The sequence below is a fragment of the Pygocentrus nattereri genome, chromosome 29 (assembly GCF_015220715.1).
Source record: "Pygocentrus nattereri isolate fPygNat1 chromosome 29, fPygNat1.pri, whole genome shotgun sequence".
Lineage (NCBI taxonomy): Eukaryota > Metazoa > Chordata > Actinopteri > Characiformes > Serrasalmidae > Pygocentrus > Pygocentrus nattereri.
The window spans coordinates 803,573-818,992 of record NC_051239.1 but is presented as its reverse complement, the minus strand read 5'-3'; the positions used below and the strand labels follow the sequence as shown (position 1 = coordinate 818,992).

Genomic DNA, 15,420 nt, shown 5'->3' with positions numbered 1-15,420 from the left:
GGATTTTCCTTTTTAGTTCAGTGGGGTGGACGTGGGCTGGAGGTTAGGGAAAGGCTTAATCCTGAGATGCCCTTGAGCAAGAAACCTAACCCCCAACTGCTCCGTGGGCGGTACGGGTACACTCTATTCCCAAAACTACTCACTAATCAAATTCAGATGATCCAATCGCTTCCATGGCCACAGGTGTATAAAGCCGAGCCCCTCGGCCTGCAGACTGCTTCTACAGACATTAGTGAAAGAATGGGTCACTCTCAGGAGCTCAGTGAATTCCAGCGTGGTGCCGTGATCGGACGCCACCTGTGCAGCAAGTCCAGTCGTGAAATTTCCTCACTACTAAATATTCCACAGTCCACTGTCAGTGGGATTATAACAAAGAGGAAGCGATTGGGAACGACAGCAGCTCAGCCACGAAGTGGTCGGCCACGTAAAATGACAGAGCGGTCAGCGGATGCTGAGGGGCATAGTGCGCAGAGGTCACCGACTTTGCAGAGTCCATCACTACAGACCTCCAAACTTCATGTGGCCTTCAGATCAGCTCAAGAACAGCGTAGAGAGCTTCATGGAATGGGTTTCCATGGCCGAGCAGCTGCATCCAAGCCTTACATCACCAAGCGCAGTGCAAAGCGTGGAATGCAGTGGAGTAAAGCGCCGCCACTGGACTCTAGAGCAGTGGAGACGTGCTCTCTGGAGTGACCAATCACGCTTCTCCGTCTGGAAATCCGATGGACGAGTCTGGGTTTGGCGGTTGCCAGGAGACGGTACTTGTCTGACTGCATTGTGCCGAGTGTAAAGTTTGGTGGAGGGGGGATCATGGTGTGGGGGTGTTTTTCAGGAGTTGGGCTCGGCCCCTTAGTTCCAGTGAAAGGAACTCTTAAAGTTCTTAACTTTGTGGGAACAGTTTGGGGACGGCCCCTTCCTGTTCCAACATGACTGCACACCAGTGCACAAAGCAGGTCCATAAAGACGTGGATGAGCCAGTTTGGTGTGGAAGAACTTGACTGGCCTGCACAGAGTCCTGACCTCAACCCCATAGAACACCTTTGGGATGAATTTGAGCGGAGACTGTGAGCCAGGCCTTCTCGTCCAACATCAGCGTCTGACCTCACAAATGTGCTTCTGGAAGAACGGCCAGAAATTCCCATAAACACTCCTAACCCTTGTGGAAAGCCTTCCCAGAAGAGCTGAAGCTGTTATAGCTGCAAAGGGTGAGCCAACATCATATTAAATTCTATGGATTAAGAACGGGACGTCACTCAAGTTCATATGCGTGTGAAGCCAGACGAGCGAGTACTTGTGGGTATGTGGTCTTTTACTGCATGGATGGGTTAAATGCGGAGGTGAAATTTCCCCAGTGTGGGACTAATAAGGGTCACTTAATGTAATGTAATTCAATCTAATCTTAATCTTATTTACCCACACTCCTCTGCTGTTTGGTGAATTTAATTATGTGCAATAAAGTACCAAAAATGTTTTTTTTATTCGTATTAAGTGAAAAAGCACTTACTTGTTCATCATTTTAATTTCAAAACTTAGATTAAACATCATAATGTTGATCAAATGTCCCTCTATGACTGTGGGACAACTGATAGCCTTTAAATATACATTTAACAAAAAGTCACGTTTATTTTATTTTTTGTTTTTCTTAAATGTCATAGGCCACTTCTATTAATGTAATAAATAAGACATTTAATAGCCTTCTCATTTGAGAATGAGAGTAATTTAATTTTGCGTGTGAAAACGACGTTGAGATGTCGTTTTCGCGACTTTTATTTTGACGGCTGAGACGGTAGCTGTGTCACTTCTGGAGAAGTGACGGCTGCGGCGTTTAGCGGGAGATCCTAAAGTTGGTGTTTGTATTTCTGTCTGTTTGCGTGTTTATTTCGGTGTTTGTGTGTTTATTTAGTTCTGTGTTTCACCCCAGAGGGTCTAAACACTCTTTAATTTGTGATTACACGCTTAAAAAGCGGATGAAAACGGATCAGTAAGCTTCTTGTTCGATTTTTTCCGTTCCACCTTAAATACTGCTGCAGCTATTGTAACGCCGCAGCGACCGGCATGGAACTGCTGCTCCATTTAAGGTGGAACGGGAGAGTTCGCACAGCACGAAGCAAACTTGTTTTTGTGTGTTAATTGTTTTTATTTGCTGTCCTCAGCGGCGAGTCATGTTCTCGGATGTAGCTGAGCCGAAGGCGACTCTGCTGGCTCCTCCAGGGACGGCGAGGCCGGTCTTCTCCCGGGATGAGCGCTCTTACCGCGGCTGCGGCGAGCGGTTCGGCCTGGGGGAGCGCAGCTTTCAGCGGCAGTACGCGCACATGTACGCCGCCCGGCTGATGCAGATGCGGGGCATCCTGAAGGAGAGAGCCGGGCAGAAGTGGGGTGAGAAAACATTAAGTTTGACTTTTTATTGGTTTATATTTGTTTAATTTATGTTCGCTCTCTCTTTTGTTATGCTTTAAAGAATTTAAGTTAAATTCAGCAACGGAAATAGTAAAATATTACTGTTGTAGTTTAGTCGCAGAAGTAGGAAAGATCATGTATTAAAACTGGAAACCTTTTTTCAGTTGTCTTAGTATTATTATTCATATTTAATGCGCATAGAATCAGCAATACGGCACAAAACACACTACCTGACGCTAAGTGAGGGGTGGGCGGGGGATCGATTCTTAGATGCATCGCGATACGGACGTGAACGATTCCGAATCGATTCACAAATGTCAAAAATCGATTTTCCTTATTGAAATTGATAGCAGAACGTTGACGGAACACCAAGTGCAGAAGTGCAGCGCCCGGACAGGCCGTTTAGGGGTCGTAACCCGAATGTTGATAAAAAGCAAATCACATTTTTAGTCTATTTTGCCGTCTTGGCTGTAAATCTGTCTCAGTCTGTGCTGATGTACTAATATAGGCTAAAAAATATAGAATACAAACAAAAACATAGACTTACTTTGCTCTGCTTTCAGCTTCAGCTCAGCTATAGCTGCTTTTCTCGCATCTCTAACAGGAAACTTTTCCTCACTTTGCTTTAAAGGCTCCAAGTCGTCACACAGTGAGAAAACAGAAGTCCTGTATTGAGAAACTCGATCATCGTTTTATAATCGAACCGTGAGGTGCCCAGAGATCCCCACCCCCACCCCCTCTTCCGAATAAGGCACATTTTTGAAGCACGTCTCTAGTCTCTTAGCGTTCCTACGTGCCGGTTCCTTTACAGAGAGGACAAACAAAGATAATTCCATAATATGTTTCCATTTGTATGAGGGGGCAGTCGTGGGCTGGAGGTCTGGGAACCGGACTTGTGACCGAAAGGTCGCTGGTTCGATCCCCTGAGTCGACAGTACATGACTGAGGTATCCTTGAGCAAGACACCTAACCCCCAACTGCTCCCTGGGTGCTGCGGATTGGGCTGCCCACCGCTCCGGGCAAGTGTGCTCACTGCCCCCTAGTGTGTGTGTTCACTAGAGTGTATGTGGAGTTTCACTTCATGGATGGGTTAAACGCAGAGGTGGAATTTCCCCGTTGTGGGACTAATAAGGGTCACTTAACTTATGAATATAATATATCCTCAAAATAATCCATCCATCCATTTTCTAAGCCACTTCTCCATCAGGGTCGCGGGGGGGTGCTGGAGCCTATCCCAGCGGTCATTGGGCGGAAGGCAGGATACACCCTGGACAGGTCGCCAGTCCATCGCAGGGCAGACAGACAGACACAGACAGTCACTCACACCCAGGGGTAATTTAGCACGTTTAATGGGAGGAAACCGGAGAACCCGGAGGAAACCCACGCAGACACGGGGAGAACATGCAAACTCCACACAGAGAGGACCCTGGTCACCCAGCAGGGGAATCAAACCCAGGCCCTCCTCACTGTGAGGCGACAGCACTACCCACCACACCACCGTGCCGCCTCCTCAAAATAATGATAATATTAATAAACAGATCCATACGATTGTCATCCCAGGGATATTAACCTGCAGACAGCACTAAGTCATTCCGAAATAATCGTCCGTGAGTGAAAACGGATGGAGATTTAGGAAAACTGTTTAAGTCTATATCTGATCGGCTGTGGGATGTTCAGAGCTGCTCTCAGTGAATTCATCCATCACCTCTGATGAATCTGTTTTGAGTTTAATGAGCCGTCTGATGGGCGTATCTGTGGTCATTGAGGACCTGTGCTCTGCTTCCCGTTATTAAGCACCGGGTGTGTATGTTTTAGGTACCGAGGTGCCGGTCAGGAAGCTGTGTGACCTGCAGACGGGAGAGCACTGCGCTATCGTCGGAACCTTATTCAAACAAATGGAGCTCCAGCCATCCATACTGAAGGAGATCAGCGAGGAGGTGGTTCACGCAATACACACCAGCATGAAAATACACAAACGTGTGTGTGTGTGTGTGTGTGTTACCCACACCGTCTTCTGTGGGCACACACCCTGTGATGAAGCACAGTGACCGTGTATTAATGACGCCTTCTTTTTTTACTCTTCGTGTTCGGCCTTGTTTCCCCACCTCAGCACAACCTGCTGCCCCAGCCTCCTCGTGCTAAATACGTCAGCCCGTCAGATGAGCTTATTTTGGAGGACGAGCTGCAGAGGATCAAACTGGAGGGCAAAATGGAAACCTCGAAGTTTGTTACTGGTGAGATGCTCAAAATGTTTGTGTGGCGAATTCGTAAGACTGTAATATTGACATAGGTTGTAGGTTGTTTGTGTGTTTTATGCCTGGCAGTTTAAAATTAAGTGCACACACAACACACACACACACACTAGGGGGCAGTGAGCACACTTGCCCAGAGCGGTGGGCAGCCCTATCCACGGCACCTGGGGAGCAGTTGGGGGTTAGGTGCCTTGCTCAAGGACACCTCAGTCACAGACCGTCAGCCAATGGGATCCTTCCGGTCACAGGCCTGGTTCCCTCACCTCCAGCTCACGACTGCCCCCAATACATAACTGTACATAGACACTGTACAGTCTTATTAAGATGTCAGCATGTATATCATATATATAATACACACACACACACACCGGTCAGTTATAACATCATGACCACCTCCTCATTTCTCTGCTCACTGTCCACTTTATCAGCTCCACTGACCGTATAGCTGCACTCTGTAGTTCTACAGTTACAGACTGTAGTCCATCTGTTTCTCTGATACTCTGTTACCCTGTTCTTCAGTGGTCAGGACCCCCATGGACCCTCACAGAGCAGGTACTGTTTGGGTGGTGGATCATTCTCAGCACTGCAGTAACACTGACGTGGTGGTGGTGTGTCAGTGTGTGTTGTGCTGGTCTGAGTGGATCAACAAGGAGGTGCTCATAGTGTTATGCCTGATCGGTGTATATTGAGTTTACTTTCAAGGGACTTGGTAGTTTTATATATATATATATATATATGTATGTATGTATGTATGTATGTTTGTATGTATGTATATATAAACCATTAGTAAACCAGTTTTAATACAGTGTGCAAAAAACTGAAGTACATTTTCCCGTAGGTTTCTGGTTTGGGCGCGTAGAAAAGCTGTAGAGCGATTCAGAATAAATCTCGTCTCACGCACAGTTTGAGGCCTTTAATCCCGGTGCAGTAAAGTCTGAATATCAGCTTTGACTGGTCGTTCTTCCTCAGGGAGTGTGATCGCGATCCTGGGTGCGGAGAAGAACGATGGTAAATTTACCGTGGAGGATTACTGCCTGGCTGACCTTCCTCCTCAAACACCCAGAGAGCCTCTGAACGCAGACAGGTGAGTGTTTATACATGTGGGCCTCGCTAAAAGGAGAATTCCACTGAATCTGAAAAATCCTGCACAGTTCAGTCTTTCAGAAGGTTTGGGGTGAAAAGGTTCAGACGTCTTTACAGTGGTGGTGATGGGAACCAGGCGTCTCCATGATTACAACACAGATATAGACACTTTACCATCCAGAACCACCAGAGAACCTACACGAGTCTTCTGAGCTTATATGGAATGCTGATGATGGAAAACAGTGGAAAATCTGGAATAATGAGTTTTCTTTGGGGACTATTTTGCCGCACAGCGCCCTGCATGTCTCCCTCCACCATGAATGGAGTTGAAGTTCTCTAAACTCTCATAAAACAGCGTCTCAGTCATCAGGCAGTGAATTCAGAACCAGTTCATGTAGGAACTTTCTGTAGGAGCTTTTAGAGGGACGTCTGGTTCCCATCACCACCACTGTGAGCAGCTCTGACTCTGTAAGATTATCTAGAGTAATTCCCTTTTAAATAGTGAGCAAATGGCAGAGTTGATTGTTTGGTCACTGCGTAGTCGGACCATAAGATGGGGCTTGACGTGGACGTGCGCACTAAGTGTCCGTAGGGTTTATAGTGCACGATGACCAGTGCACCCTTTTTAATACTGTGGCCTGATCAGGCAGGAGACCCTTAGAATGGACTGAATGGATGAGAACGTTTTTGAGTGGCTACCAATGAATGTTCAGGTTTGTGCTCCTGGCGTCTGGTCTGGGATTGGGCGGCAGCGGAGCAGACAGCATGCTGGGATTGCAGCTGTTGATCGACATGGTCACAGGTCACCTGGGTGACCTGGGGGAGCAGAGCGGGGCAGCGTCCATCTCACGGGTCCTGCTGGCTGGAAACCTCCTCAGTCAGAGCACGCAGGACAAGGACTCCACCACCAAGGTCAGTACAGGGAGCCGTTCTCTCAGAGAACACAGGAGCTCCATAAAGCACATTGTTGTGACTTTGTGTTGTTTATTTTGTTTTTATTTTGTTCCAATATGTTCTGGGAAAGAAATAATAATAATAATAATAAGAAGAAGAAAACCAAAATATTGTTATTGTTTCAGCAATTATTTTTGTTTTAGATTCAATTGTATGGTTTATTGTAACAACATATAATAATAATAATAATTTATATATTATATATTATTATTATTATTATTATTATTATTATTATTATAAGTGATAATATTTTGGTTTTGTTTCAGCAATTATTTTTGTTTTATATTCAGTTGCGTGGTTTATTGTAACAAGATGTTGTTGTTGTTGTTGTTATTATTGTTGTTATCATTATTATTATTATTATTATTGCAACATGCCACAACAAGACTAATTATTAGATAGTAATATTTTATTTTTGTTTGATTGTTTTTATATTAATTTTATGGTTTGTTGTAACAGCAGAATAATTTGGTGTTTTTAATTACACTATTTTAATTCCTCCTGCAGTGACCGGACCACAAATAAATGTTTCTTTTGATCAGCCATGATGATGATGATGATGACGTTTGTTGTTTGCCGCTGTTTTGAAGATGTTCTGACCGCTGTAACGTTCCTGTCGTTTCCAGGCGAAGTATCTGACCAAGAAGACTCAGGCAGGCAGTGTGGAGGCCATCCGGCTGCTGGATGAGCTGCTGGTTCAGCTTGTGGTCAGTGTTTTTTCTTCTCCTCCACCTTTGATTTATTATTATTCTGGGCTACTAAATCTGCTCTGCAGCGCCGGCCCTGACTCGGCTGTGCCCTCCGTCCCCTGCAGGCCTCTGTACCGGTGGATGTGATGCCGGGAGAGTACGACCCCACCAACTACACTCTGCCCCAGCAGCCCCTGCACCGCTGCATGTTCCCCCTCTCTGTGCCATATCCCACCCTGCAGCTGGTCACCAACCCCTACCAGGCCGTCGTGGACGGAGTCCGGTGAGGCCGACTCGGGGCTATTCCAAAATACACAAATCCAAACTCCGCTTCATGTTTGTTTACTCGTTATTTTGTTTACTTTACGAATCTGCAGCTTGGAAAAACTGCAGTAAATAGTAAACCGCCTTCTCAGAGTGCGACACCAGCTGCTGATCTGACCAATGGGAGCACCTTCTCAGTCGAGATGCCCTGAAAAAACTGTCCTGATTGGACCATTTTCTGTTGGGCATTTCTACCAAGTAGTGATGGCTTAAAAACAATGAGTATAGCTTAAGTTTACGGTGCATTACTGATATTAATGATATTTTGTAGGTGAAGTATAGTTTTGTTGTTTTTGGGCAGCAGTTTGTATGTATGCCTGATTTCTGAGGGTTTTTTTTTTTGCATGTGGTCAGTTTTCTGGGCACCTCTGGGCAGAACGTGAGCGACATTGTCAAGTACAGCAGCATGGACGATCATCTGGAGATCCTGGAGAGCACCCTGCGTCTCCGTCACCTCGCACCTACTGCCCCCGACACGCTGGGTACAGAAACACCTCCGCTTTCACGGCATTTCACTCATTTTCACCCCGGTTGATGTTGTATGAATTGAAAACTTTCATGTGAAAGGCGTGGGCTGGAGGTCAGGGAACCGGCCCTGTGACCGGAAGGTCGGCGGTTCGATCCCCTGAGCCGACAGCACATGACCGAAGTGCCCTTGAGCAAGACACCTCACCCCCAACTGCTCCTGGGCGTTTAGCTCATTGAGCTTTTGCTGTTTCCAGGTTGTTACCCGTTCTACCAGCAGGACCCGTTCATTATGCCCGAGTGCCCTCATGTGTACTTCAGTGGAAATGCACCAGCGTACCAGTCCAAACGCGTTACAGGTCAGTTTATGGCTTCTTTACTGGCAGCACATGCACCGTACTGACCTCTAACTCTGATTAAAAAGGACATAAAAGCTGCTGTGCATATTCTTGGTCATGTCCCATTTAGTTATATTTATACAGTGCAAGTCTTTGGCACCCATGACACATTCAAAATCTATATATTCGTGTATAGAATATTAATTATTAATGATTTTATCAGGGCCTGTGTTTGTGTTTGCTGCGCATCTTAACGCCGGTCTTCTCCCGTCTGTCAGGGCCTGAAGGGCAGGACGTGCTGCTGGTAACGGTCCCCGAGTTCAGCAGCACACAGACAGCCTGTCTGGTGAACTTGCGCACTCTCGAGTGCGAGCCGGTCTGCTTCTCCTCCTTCTCCGCTCAGGACGAGGACAACGAGATGAACATCAGCCACTAAGCTCACGTATCACCATCGCCAGAGTGAGAGCTTTAAACACACTGGGCAAATTATTATTGGGTCCGAGTAGAAGTGTTGATCAAATCACTGTGATGGACGCTGAGAACTGCTTTTAATGTACTTCAAGGGAAAATCCACCACTTTTTCACATTTTGGGAGATGGGTGGAATTCCCCTTCCCATATCAGTAGTAAAAGTACCAAGTTATTTAGACTGTTACGTTATTCCGGTGAACTGTTTCTATTATCCTGAGCTGTGTGGCTGCAGAGATTAAAAACTCATTTACCAATTTATGCCTGCTGCTATAAAGGTCTTCTTAATAGAAACCTTTTAATCAGAATATAATAAACATGTAATAACTCGTTACTTTTGGTTTTGATGCATGAAAACAGGTAAAAGCAAGAACCTTTGTACCTTGCATACAAATATGGATGGAATATTTCTGCTTCTAGTACAGACGGGTTGTACTTTTCTACTCCTGGTAACAGAAACGTGTGAATTACATGGAATATCTATCCAGAATACACAAACTGTCCAGCCGTCAGCTTCTTTATTTGAGCAGGACCACAAATCAACAGCTGAAGTCATGAAGGCCAGACGACGTGTCCAGTTTAGTCCTGCCGAGTTTTGGTCAATATTTTCTTTATATAAAATGAATACAGAGCGAATTACTTTATCAAGAAATTGTCATTCAGTATCTTTCAGTACCTGAGTAGGCAGTCATTGCAGCTGTGAGCCAGTAAGCATGCTTGTTTAACATTCAGGCTGCTGATTGGTTGTCTGTTACATTACATTGCTGTCTGAGCAAAACCTCGTATCTCCAACATGGTCACTTTACAGGAGAAGGAAAAAACCTGCTGTAATTCTAATGTAAGTCAATGGAACCAGACGTCTTTCCCAGTCATTTTGGGCCGTTTCTTTTCCTCCATTCGTCAGTAAATTTGCACAGAATGTAAAGGGCAACAGGTATTTTCCAATTTTGTCAGAAACCGTAACGAAAGTGGAGATGCGAGGTTTTCACGCAGCAGCGAAATGCAGGTTATTAGCATCAGTTTCGTGATGATTTGGCCATCTTAGTGTAGTTTACAGCACGTCATACCTCTGGTTTAAGCCACACCCATCTCATCTCACAGTAACTGATCTGCTCAACTTCAGAAGCCGGTAGTTTCTCTTGGACTGTCTGTACGATTAAAATACAGCAAACACGCGAGAAATACATAAACAGGCCTTTATTAGATGAAGAAATAACAGTTCTTTACCTCCAGTCCTTCAACCTCGAGGACTTTTTGAGAAAAGTCCCTCCTGTAGACGTTGTGCAGTCTTCGACAAGCGAAAGGTTTGTTTACTTGTGTGCAAGAAATGTAAATAAAGTCCGTTTTGTATACACGTTCTCTTTTTCTTCTGTGGGAAGCAGGTGGGTGGATCGAATAGATGTGGCTAACTCTCTGAAGTTGGTGCCCAGGCTGTCGAAATAAGCCGAGACCAGAGAGGGTGATGCTTCGACCCACGTGGAGGACTTAAATGAATTAAGGATGAAGGCTTTGGCAGAAAGCTGCGCCAGATGCAGAGGAGTTGGTGGTTTATAGGCTCTTCCCAAGACGTGAGATCCGTAACAGCAAACATTTCAACTGCTTTCGGCAGCACGAGCTGAGGGATGAGTCCAAACCCGAAATTCAGGGCGATTCAAAAAGATAAATCTGATTTAAAGTGATTAATTTCTCCTGTAAATCATCACAGATCAGTGCAGTGAGCTGTAAACGGTTTAAATGAGCATAAAGTTTATTATGTAGTTCTACAAGGTCTCAGTCTGAACCTCCTCCAGCTGGACGGACGACATCAACGCCACAGTCAAACTCATCCCAGACTGGACTGAGCGTGTCGGGCGTCGCCGCTCTCACGGCTCTTTCAGTGGGATTTCGGAGATCATCCAGTGCTGTGGAACCAGCGCCGAACGCTCTGAGCTGCTGGAGCTTCACTGCTGATGAAAATCCCGCTGCTCAGTTCTGACGGATTCACTCTGATTGACGTGGAGAACGCAGAATGTTCTGCTCAGGGGTCTCAGCTCCTCTCAGGCTGAAGGAGCCAGTCAGGAACTCTATGACCCCCTCTTACAGTTGGAGTGTGATTGGTTCCTCGGCGCCTCACGATTGTAAAATTATGCCGCTTTGAAATCAGATGAATCTTTCTGAACCACCCTGTACGTTAAGTGATGATGCACCCCCTCCAGAACTTGGTCTTGTTTTAATTTGGTGTTTGTGCAGACCAACCCTCCTCTGGGTGACGTGCTAACCTGTAGGGTTCACGTCCAAGGCCCAATCCCATTTCTTTCCACTCCTCTGCTGTCCCTGCAGACGGGCAGGGTCGCCTACAGAGCGGCGCTAGTAGCTGTTAATGAAGTGATGCTCTTTTATTAGAGGGTCTCATTTCAGAGGGAAGATCTCAACCACTGCCCTGTAGCTCAGTTCCAAAGGGGCACTCAAAAACCAGGTGTAGGGGTAAAATTAAGAAATGGGACTGGGCCAAATCTAACACACTTGATCTACCTGGTTGAGGTATTTGGATCAGTTGTGTATGATTTTGGTTGGAGCGAAACTCTGGAAGATGGTGGGTCTCCAAGAGACATAGACAGCAAGTGGTCTGGTATTGAGGTCCAAAAGTTTGAGACCACATTGAAAATCTGGATTTTTAGGCTTTTGTTTTAAAATTGTGGAAATAAATTGAAAATAAATTAAAGTTATGACAGAAGAAAATGTTGAAGATTATTTTTTCCATCGAAGCTCGTGTTCGGACGGCTCTCGGGTGAATTTGACCTGCTGATCAGAGGCTTTTGCCCAATCTTGTGGGTGCCAAGCAGCTTGATTGGACAACCATTAATGCAAAAGGGGCAAAACTACCAAATACTGAGAAATATTTCAAATATTTTACTTTTCACCCACATCGTTATGCTAATCTGTTAAATTGTGATTAAAAATACTTTGTTACATTAGAAAATAATGCAAAATAGAAGCTTTTTCACTAGTGGTCTCAGACTTCTGTACCCCACTACATACAGTATATACTCCCTTTACTAACTATTGTTATTGTTTGGACTGGCGACCTGTCCAGGGTGTATCCTGCCTTCCGCCCGATGACTGTTGGGATAGGCTCCAGCATCCCCCCGCGACCCTGACGGAGAAGCGGCTTAGAAAATGGATGGATGGATGTTATTGTTTGGTATAGATGCACACTGGACTACCTCAGGGGTCATCAGGTCCAGTCCTGGAAGGCCAGAGACCAGCACAGTTTGATCATTCCCTGACTCACACGCACCTGATGCAACTCCTCAGTTAACCACCAGCTTTGGTTTTATGCTTAGGCAGGAAGGTCAACAAACTATGCTGGACAACATCTCAGGACTGCAGTTGATGACCCCTGGCCTGTAGTATTGAGTTTTGATTATTTGCTGTTTCTAGAACTGTACATTAGCGATCATCCCTCCTTTTTCAATCCCACTGCTGAAGAAGGAGAAGCTGGTGCGTATTCTATATCAGTGGTCACCAGCCTTCCTCCTGGAGCTCTGCCTTCCTGCAAAGTTAATCTGTCCAGAAGAACTGGACCAGCTTGGTTAAATAAGCAGAACCTTGTACAAACGCAGATCTCCAGGAGCAAGCTTGGCGACCACTGGCCTACAGTAATGTGATATATATATACCCACTCCTGAACCTATTTGAGATGGTGTACATGCAGACTGGTAGATCGTTTCCTCTGCAGTTCAGTTCTTGAACTGTCCATGGGCACTCATCTGTCCTTTGTGAAAGAAGGAGAAGCTGGTGCATACCCTACGTTCTCTGAGGCGCACCTCGGACCCTTCAGTAATCCTCTATCTTGTCGCTGTAGTTGTAGGTGTAGTTGTAGTCAAATGAGTCTAGAATCTCAAACTCAGGTTGGGTGGGGTTTTCTTCCAACAACGGCCCAGGGTCATACCACGGTGTGGCGCTCGCAGCAGTTGGAGGTACGGTGGTGGTTACAGTGGTGGTTGGCATGGTGGTTGGTGTGGTGGTTGGCATGGTAGTTGTTGGAGGCAGTGTGGTAATGGTCATCTGGGCTGCCAGCAGCTTTTGTAGACGCTTGCGTCGGAGCCATTGCCGTCGGCGATAGGCTCTGGCGGCGTCGGTAGGCAAAATTTTGTTACGGGTGTGGTCCCTACCTCGGACTCTTCCGGGGTTAAGCAGTCGGATGGGCTTGTTGCCGTGGAGAGCCATGATCTGCTTGATGCGATCCCAGTTGGACTTGGTGAGCTCAAAGTTGCAGAGGGTGGCGCCGGGTTCGAAGCCGACCACACACATCCTGTTTTGTGAGGAATAGCCGTCGGCGCGCACCGTCACACGGTACTCACCGGGGTTCAACAGGCGGAAGTAATCACCAGCCTCACCTGGGAGAGAGACAACAGGCGTGGACAAGCCATTAGACATGCAGAGTACACAGAGAGAGCTGGTGGGGGGGAATGTTTCCATTACTTGACCACCACATTAGGTATGTGCCCAACTTATGAGACTGAAGATACAAACCATGGACACTAAATGTCTTGGTTGATCAATTACTTTTGGCAACATGGATAAAGTGGGATAATCAAGCTTGATCCTCTATTAGGGTTGGGCGATATGACAGTCTACACCGATTGGGTGTAACATCATGACCACCTCCTTGTTTCTATGCTCATTGTCCATCTCATCAGTTCCACTTAGGTGCACTTTGTACGTAGTTCTATAGTTATAGACTGTAGTATTACAGGACATCTTGTGTTCAAATGGTTCTTTGCATGCTGAGACGGTTCTTCAGACTGGTGGTGATTGTGTGGTATATGTTTCTTATAAGCACCAAATAGGGCTCTGCTGTTGTTCCAAGCTTGACACCGTAACAATAGAAGGACCCTTTTGGGTGCTATATAGAACGGTATATATATATATATGGCTCCATCAGTCCAAAAAACGATTTCACCATGCACAAAATGGTTCTAGATAGAACGTATGGTTCTAAGTAGAACCATTCCCTCTCAAAACAAGCTTTTTTTAAGGAGTGAACAAAGCAAGCTGAAGAGTTTTGGTTTGATTTCTTCCACAGGTTTGCAGATATTGGTCATAAATACAGCATAATTCATATGCAGTCATGTGTGTTACAAGCAAAATAAATAATCATTAAACATGTTCATTAAAGTCTTGGCTTCTGGTCCTAGAAAAATTAGGTGTCCAACTTTTGGATCCAAGGTTTGGTCTACAGCGGTTTTACAAAGGACAGCATTTCATGTTTTTCTTCTTTTTGACTAAACATGAGGGAGATTTCAATTTTGGTCCCACTTTATTTGGATGGTCCACTGTAGATGCTCTACAGATACCTGAATCACTAACAGACCTTCTGGTGATGTTCAGTTTATTATCAACAACAGTATGGTTATGGTTAGGAGTAGGAGTAGGTGTAGGTTTTGCCTTGAGGTTAAGGTGAGGGCCAGGTTTAGGCTTTAGGAATAGATTTAATAAAATCTTTCATACTGAACTTGAAGTTCAGTTACATTTAATAGATTTTTAGTTGAATGTTACTTAAAGACAGACTGAGCTTTTACAAAGCATCTACAGTGGACCATCCAAATACCATCCAGTGGGCCTTTGCCTTCTAGGCTGTAGACTGGGGTTCAATCCCCACCTGGGTAAACATCCTACACTATACCAATAAGAGTCCTTGGGCAAGACTCCTAACACCACCTGTGTAAAATGATCAAATTGTAAGTTGCTCTGGACAAGAGCATCTGCCAAATGCCATGAATGTTTGATAACACTATATTAGAAGGAAATAAGTTGCTATGAGCACAAATGGAGAGAAAAAAAACTCAGGAATTCCTTAATGAAAACACATTGCCTAAAGCGGTAATAGAAACAGCTTGACCTCCAAAAAGCTACAGGTCTCACCTGTCATGACGTCGTGGTTGACTCCCTCCACAGAGACAGTGGCGTTTACAATAGGTTTGCCCTCCTTGTCAGAAACGACGCCCTTCACACCCCGATGCACCTGCCGAAGATGGAATGGTGAGTGGAAAATCAACCATGAAGCAAGAATTGGTAAGAATCGCTACTATAAAAGCAGTTTATCTACAGGATGTTTGGACCATACGGTGTTAACAGGGCAGAAAAGCCATCAGAGTGGTTTGGAACCATGCAAGGCATCGATGCAGCAGTGGTGACCCACTCACCTGCTCCATAAGGGTGAGCAGAGCCTCTCTGTTGTGCTCCCACTCTCTCTGGAGCTCACTCTGATGGGGGAACTTATCACAACCCAGGAAGATGGACAGCTCAAAACAGTTGGTGTGCAGATAGCTGAAATCATTCATGCCTGAACGAGAGAGAAATTAAAATATGAAATATCTGCACTGAGATGACATGCATACTTTTATTAATATAAAATATATAAAAATAAAACACTTTATTCCAACAGTAGGATTTGCATGGAAACCCG

At 45.4% G+C, this 15,420-nt stretch overlaps 2 protein-coding genes across 4 annotated transcripts in view; one reads left to right on the top strand and one right to left on the bottom strand.

Moving 5' to 3' along the window:
- The first annotated feature begins 1,753 nt into the window (after window positions 1-1,753).
- pold2 (polymerase (DNA directed), delta 2, regulatory subunit) lies at window positions 1,754-10,611 on the top strand. 2 transcript variants are annotated; one of them, XM_017684005.2, is made up of 11 exons: window positions 1,754-1,843; window positions 2,154-2,376; window positions 4,213-4,334; window positions 4,508-4,631; window positions 5,619-5,733; window positions 6,446-6,644; window positions 7,313-7,393; window positions 7,501-7,658; window positions 8,054-8,181; window positions 8,422-8,523; window positions 8,781-10,611. In XM_017684005.2, the coding sequence occupies exons 2-11, from the start codon at window positions 2,163-2,165 to the stop codon at window positions 8,936-8,938; spliced, it is 1,401 nt and encodes a 466-aa protein (XP_017539494.1). In that variant the 5' UTR covers window positions 1,754-1,843; window positions 2,154-2,162; the 3' UTR covers window positions 8,939-10,611. The 2 variants fall into 2 exon arrangements, with proteins under 2 accessions (XP_017539494.1, XP_017539495.1); XM_017684006.2 differs by lacking the exon at window positions 1,754-1,843 and adding an exon at window positions 1,853-1,981.
- A 412-nt stretch (window positions 10,612-11,023) lies between these two features.
- The window catches only part of si:ch1073-459j12.1 (inactive carboxypeptidase-like protein X2), a 51,627-nt gene continuing 47,230 nt past the window's right edge, over window positions 11,024-15,420 (bottom strand). For both annotated transcript variants that reach the window (XM_037536291.1, XM_037536292.1), the window contains exons 20-22: window positions 15,158-15,297; window positions 14,877-14,976; window positions 11,024-13,348 (exon numbers count right to left, since the gene is read on the bottom strand). In XM_037536291.1, coding sequence (XP_037392188.1) covers window positions 12,786-13,348; window positions 14,877-14,976; window positions 15,158-15,297 — 803 coding nt within the window. In that variant the 3' untranslated portion in view covers window positions 11,024-12,785. The remainder of the gene's footprint in view (window positions 13,349-14,876; window positions 14,977-15,157; window positions 15,298-15,420) is intronic.

What these genes read in the sequence shown, in the direction of transcription:
- pold2 (XM_017684005.2), top strand. Translation starts at nt 2,163, where the DNA reads ATGTTCTCGGATGTAGCTGAGCCGAAGGCGACTCTGCTGGCTCCTCCA. An exon ending in TACTGCCCCCGACACGCTGG is followed by an intron (nt 8,182 to 8,421) that starts GTACAGAAACAC and finishes TGCTGTTTCCAG; the next exon opens with GTTGTTACCCGTTCTACCAG. An exon ending in CCAGTCCAAACGCGTTACAG is followed by an intron (nt 8,524 to 8,780) that starts GTCAGTTTATGG and finishes CCCGTCTGTCAG; the next exon opens with GGCCTGAAGGGCAGGACGTG.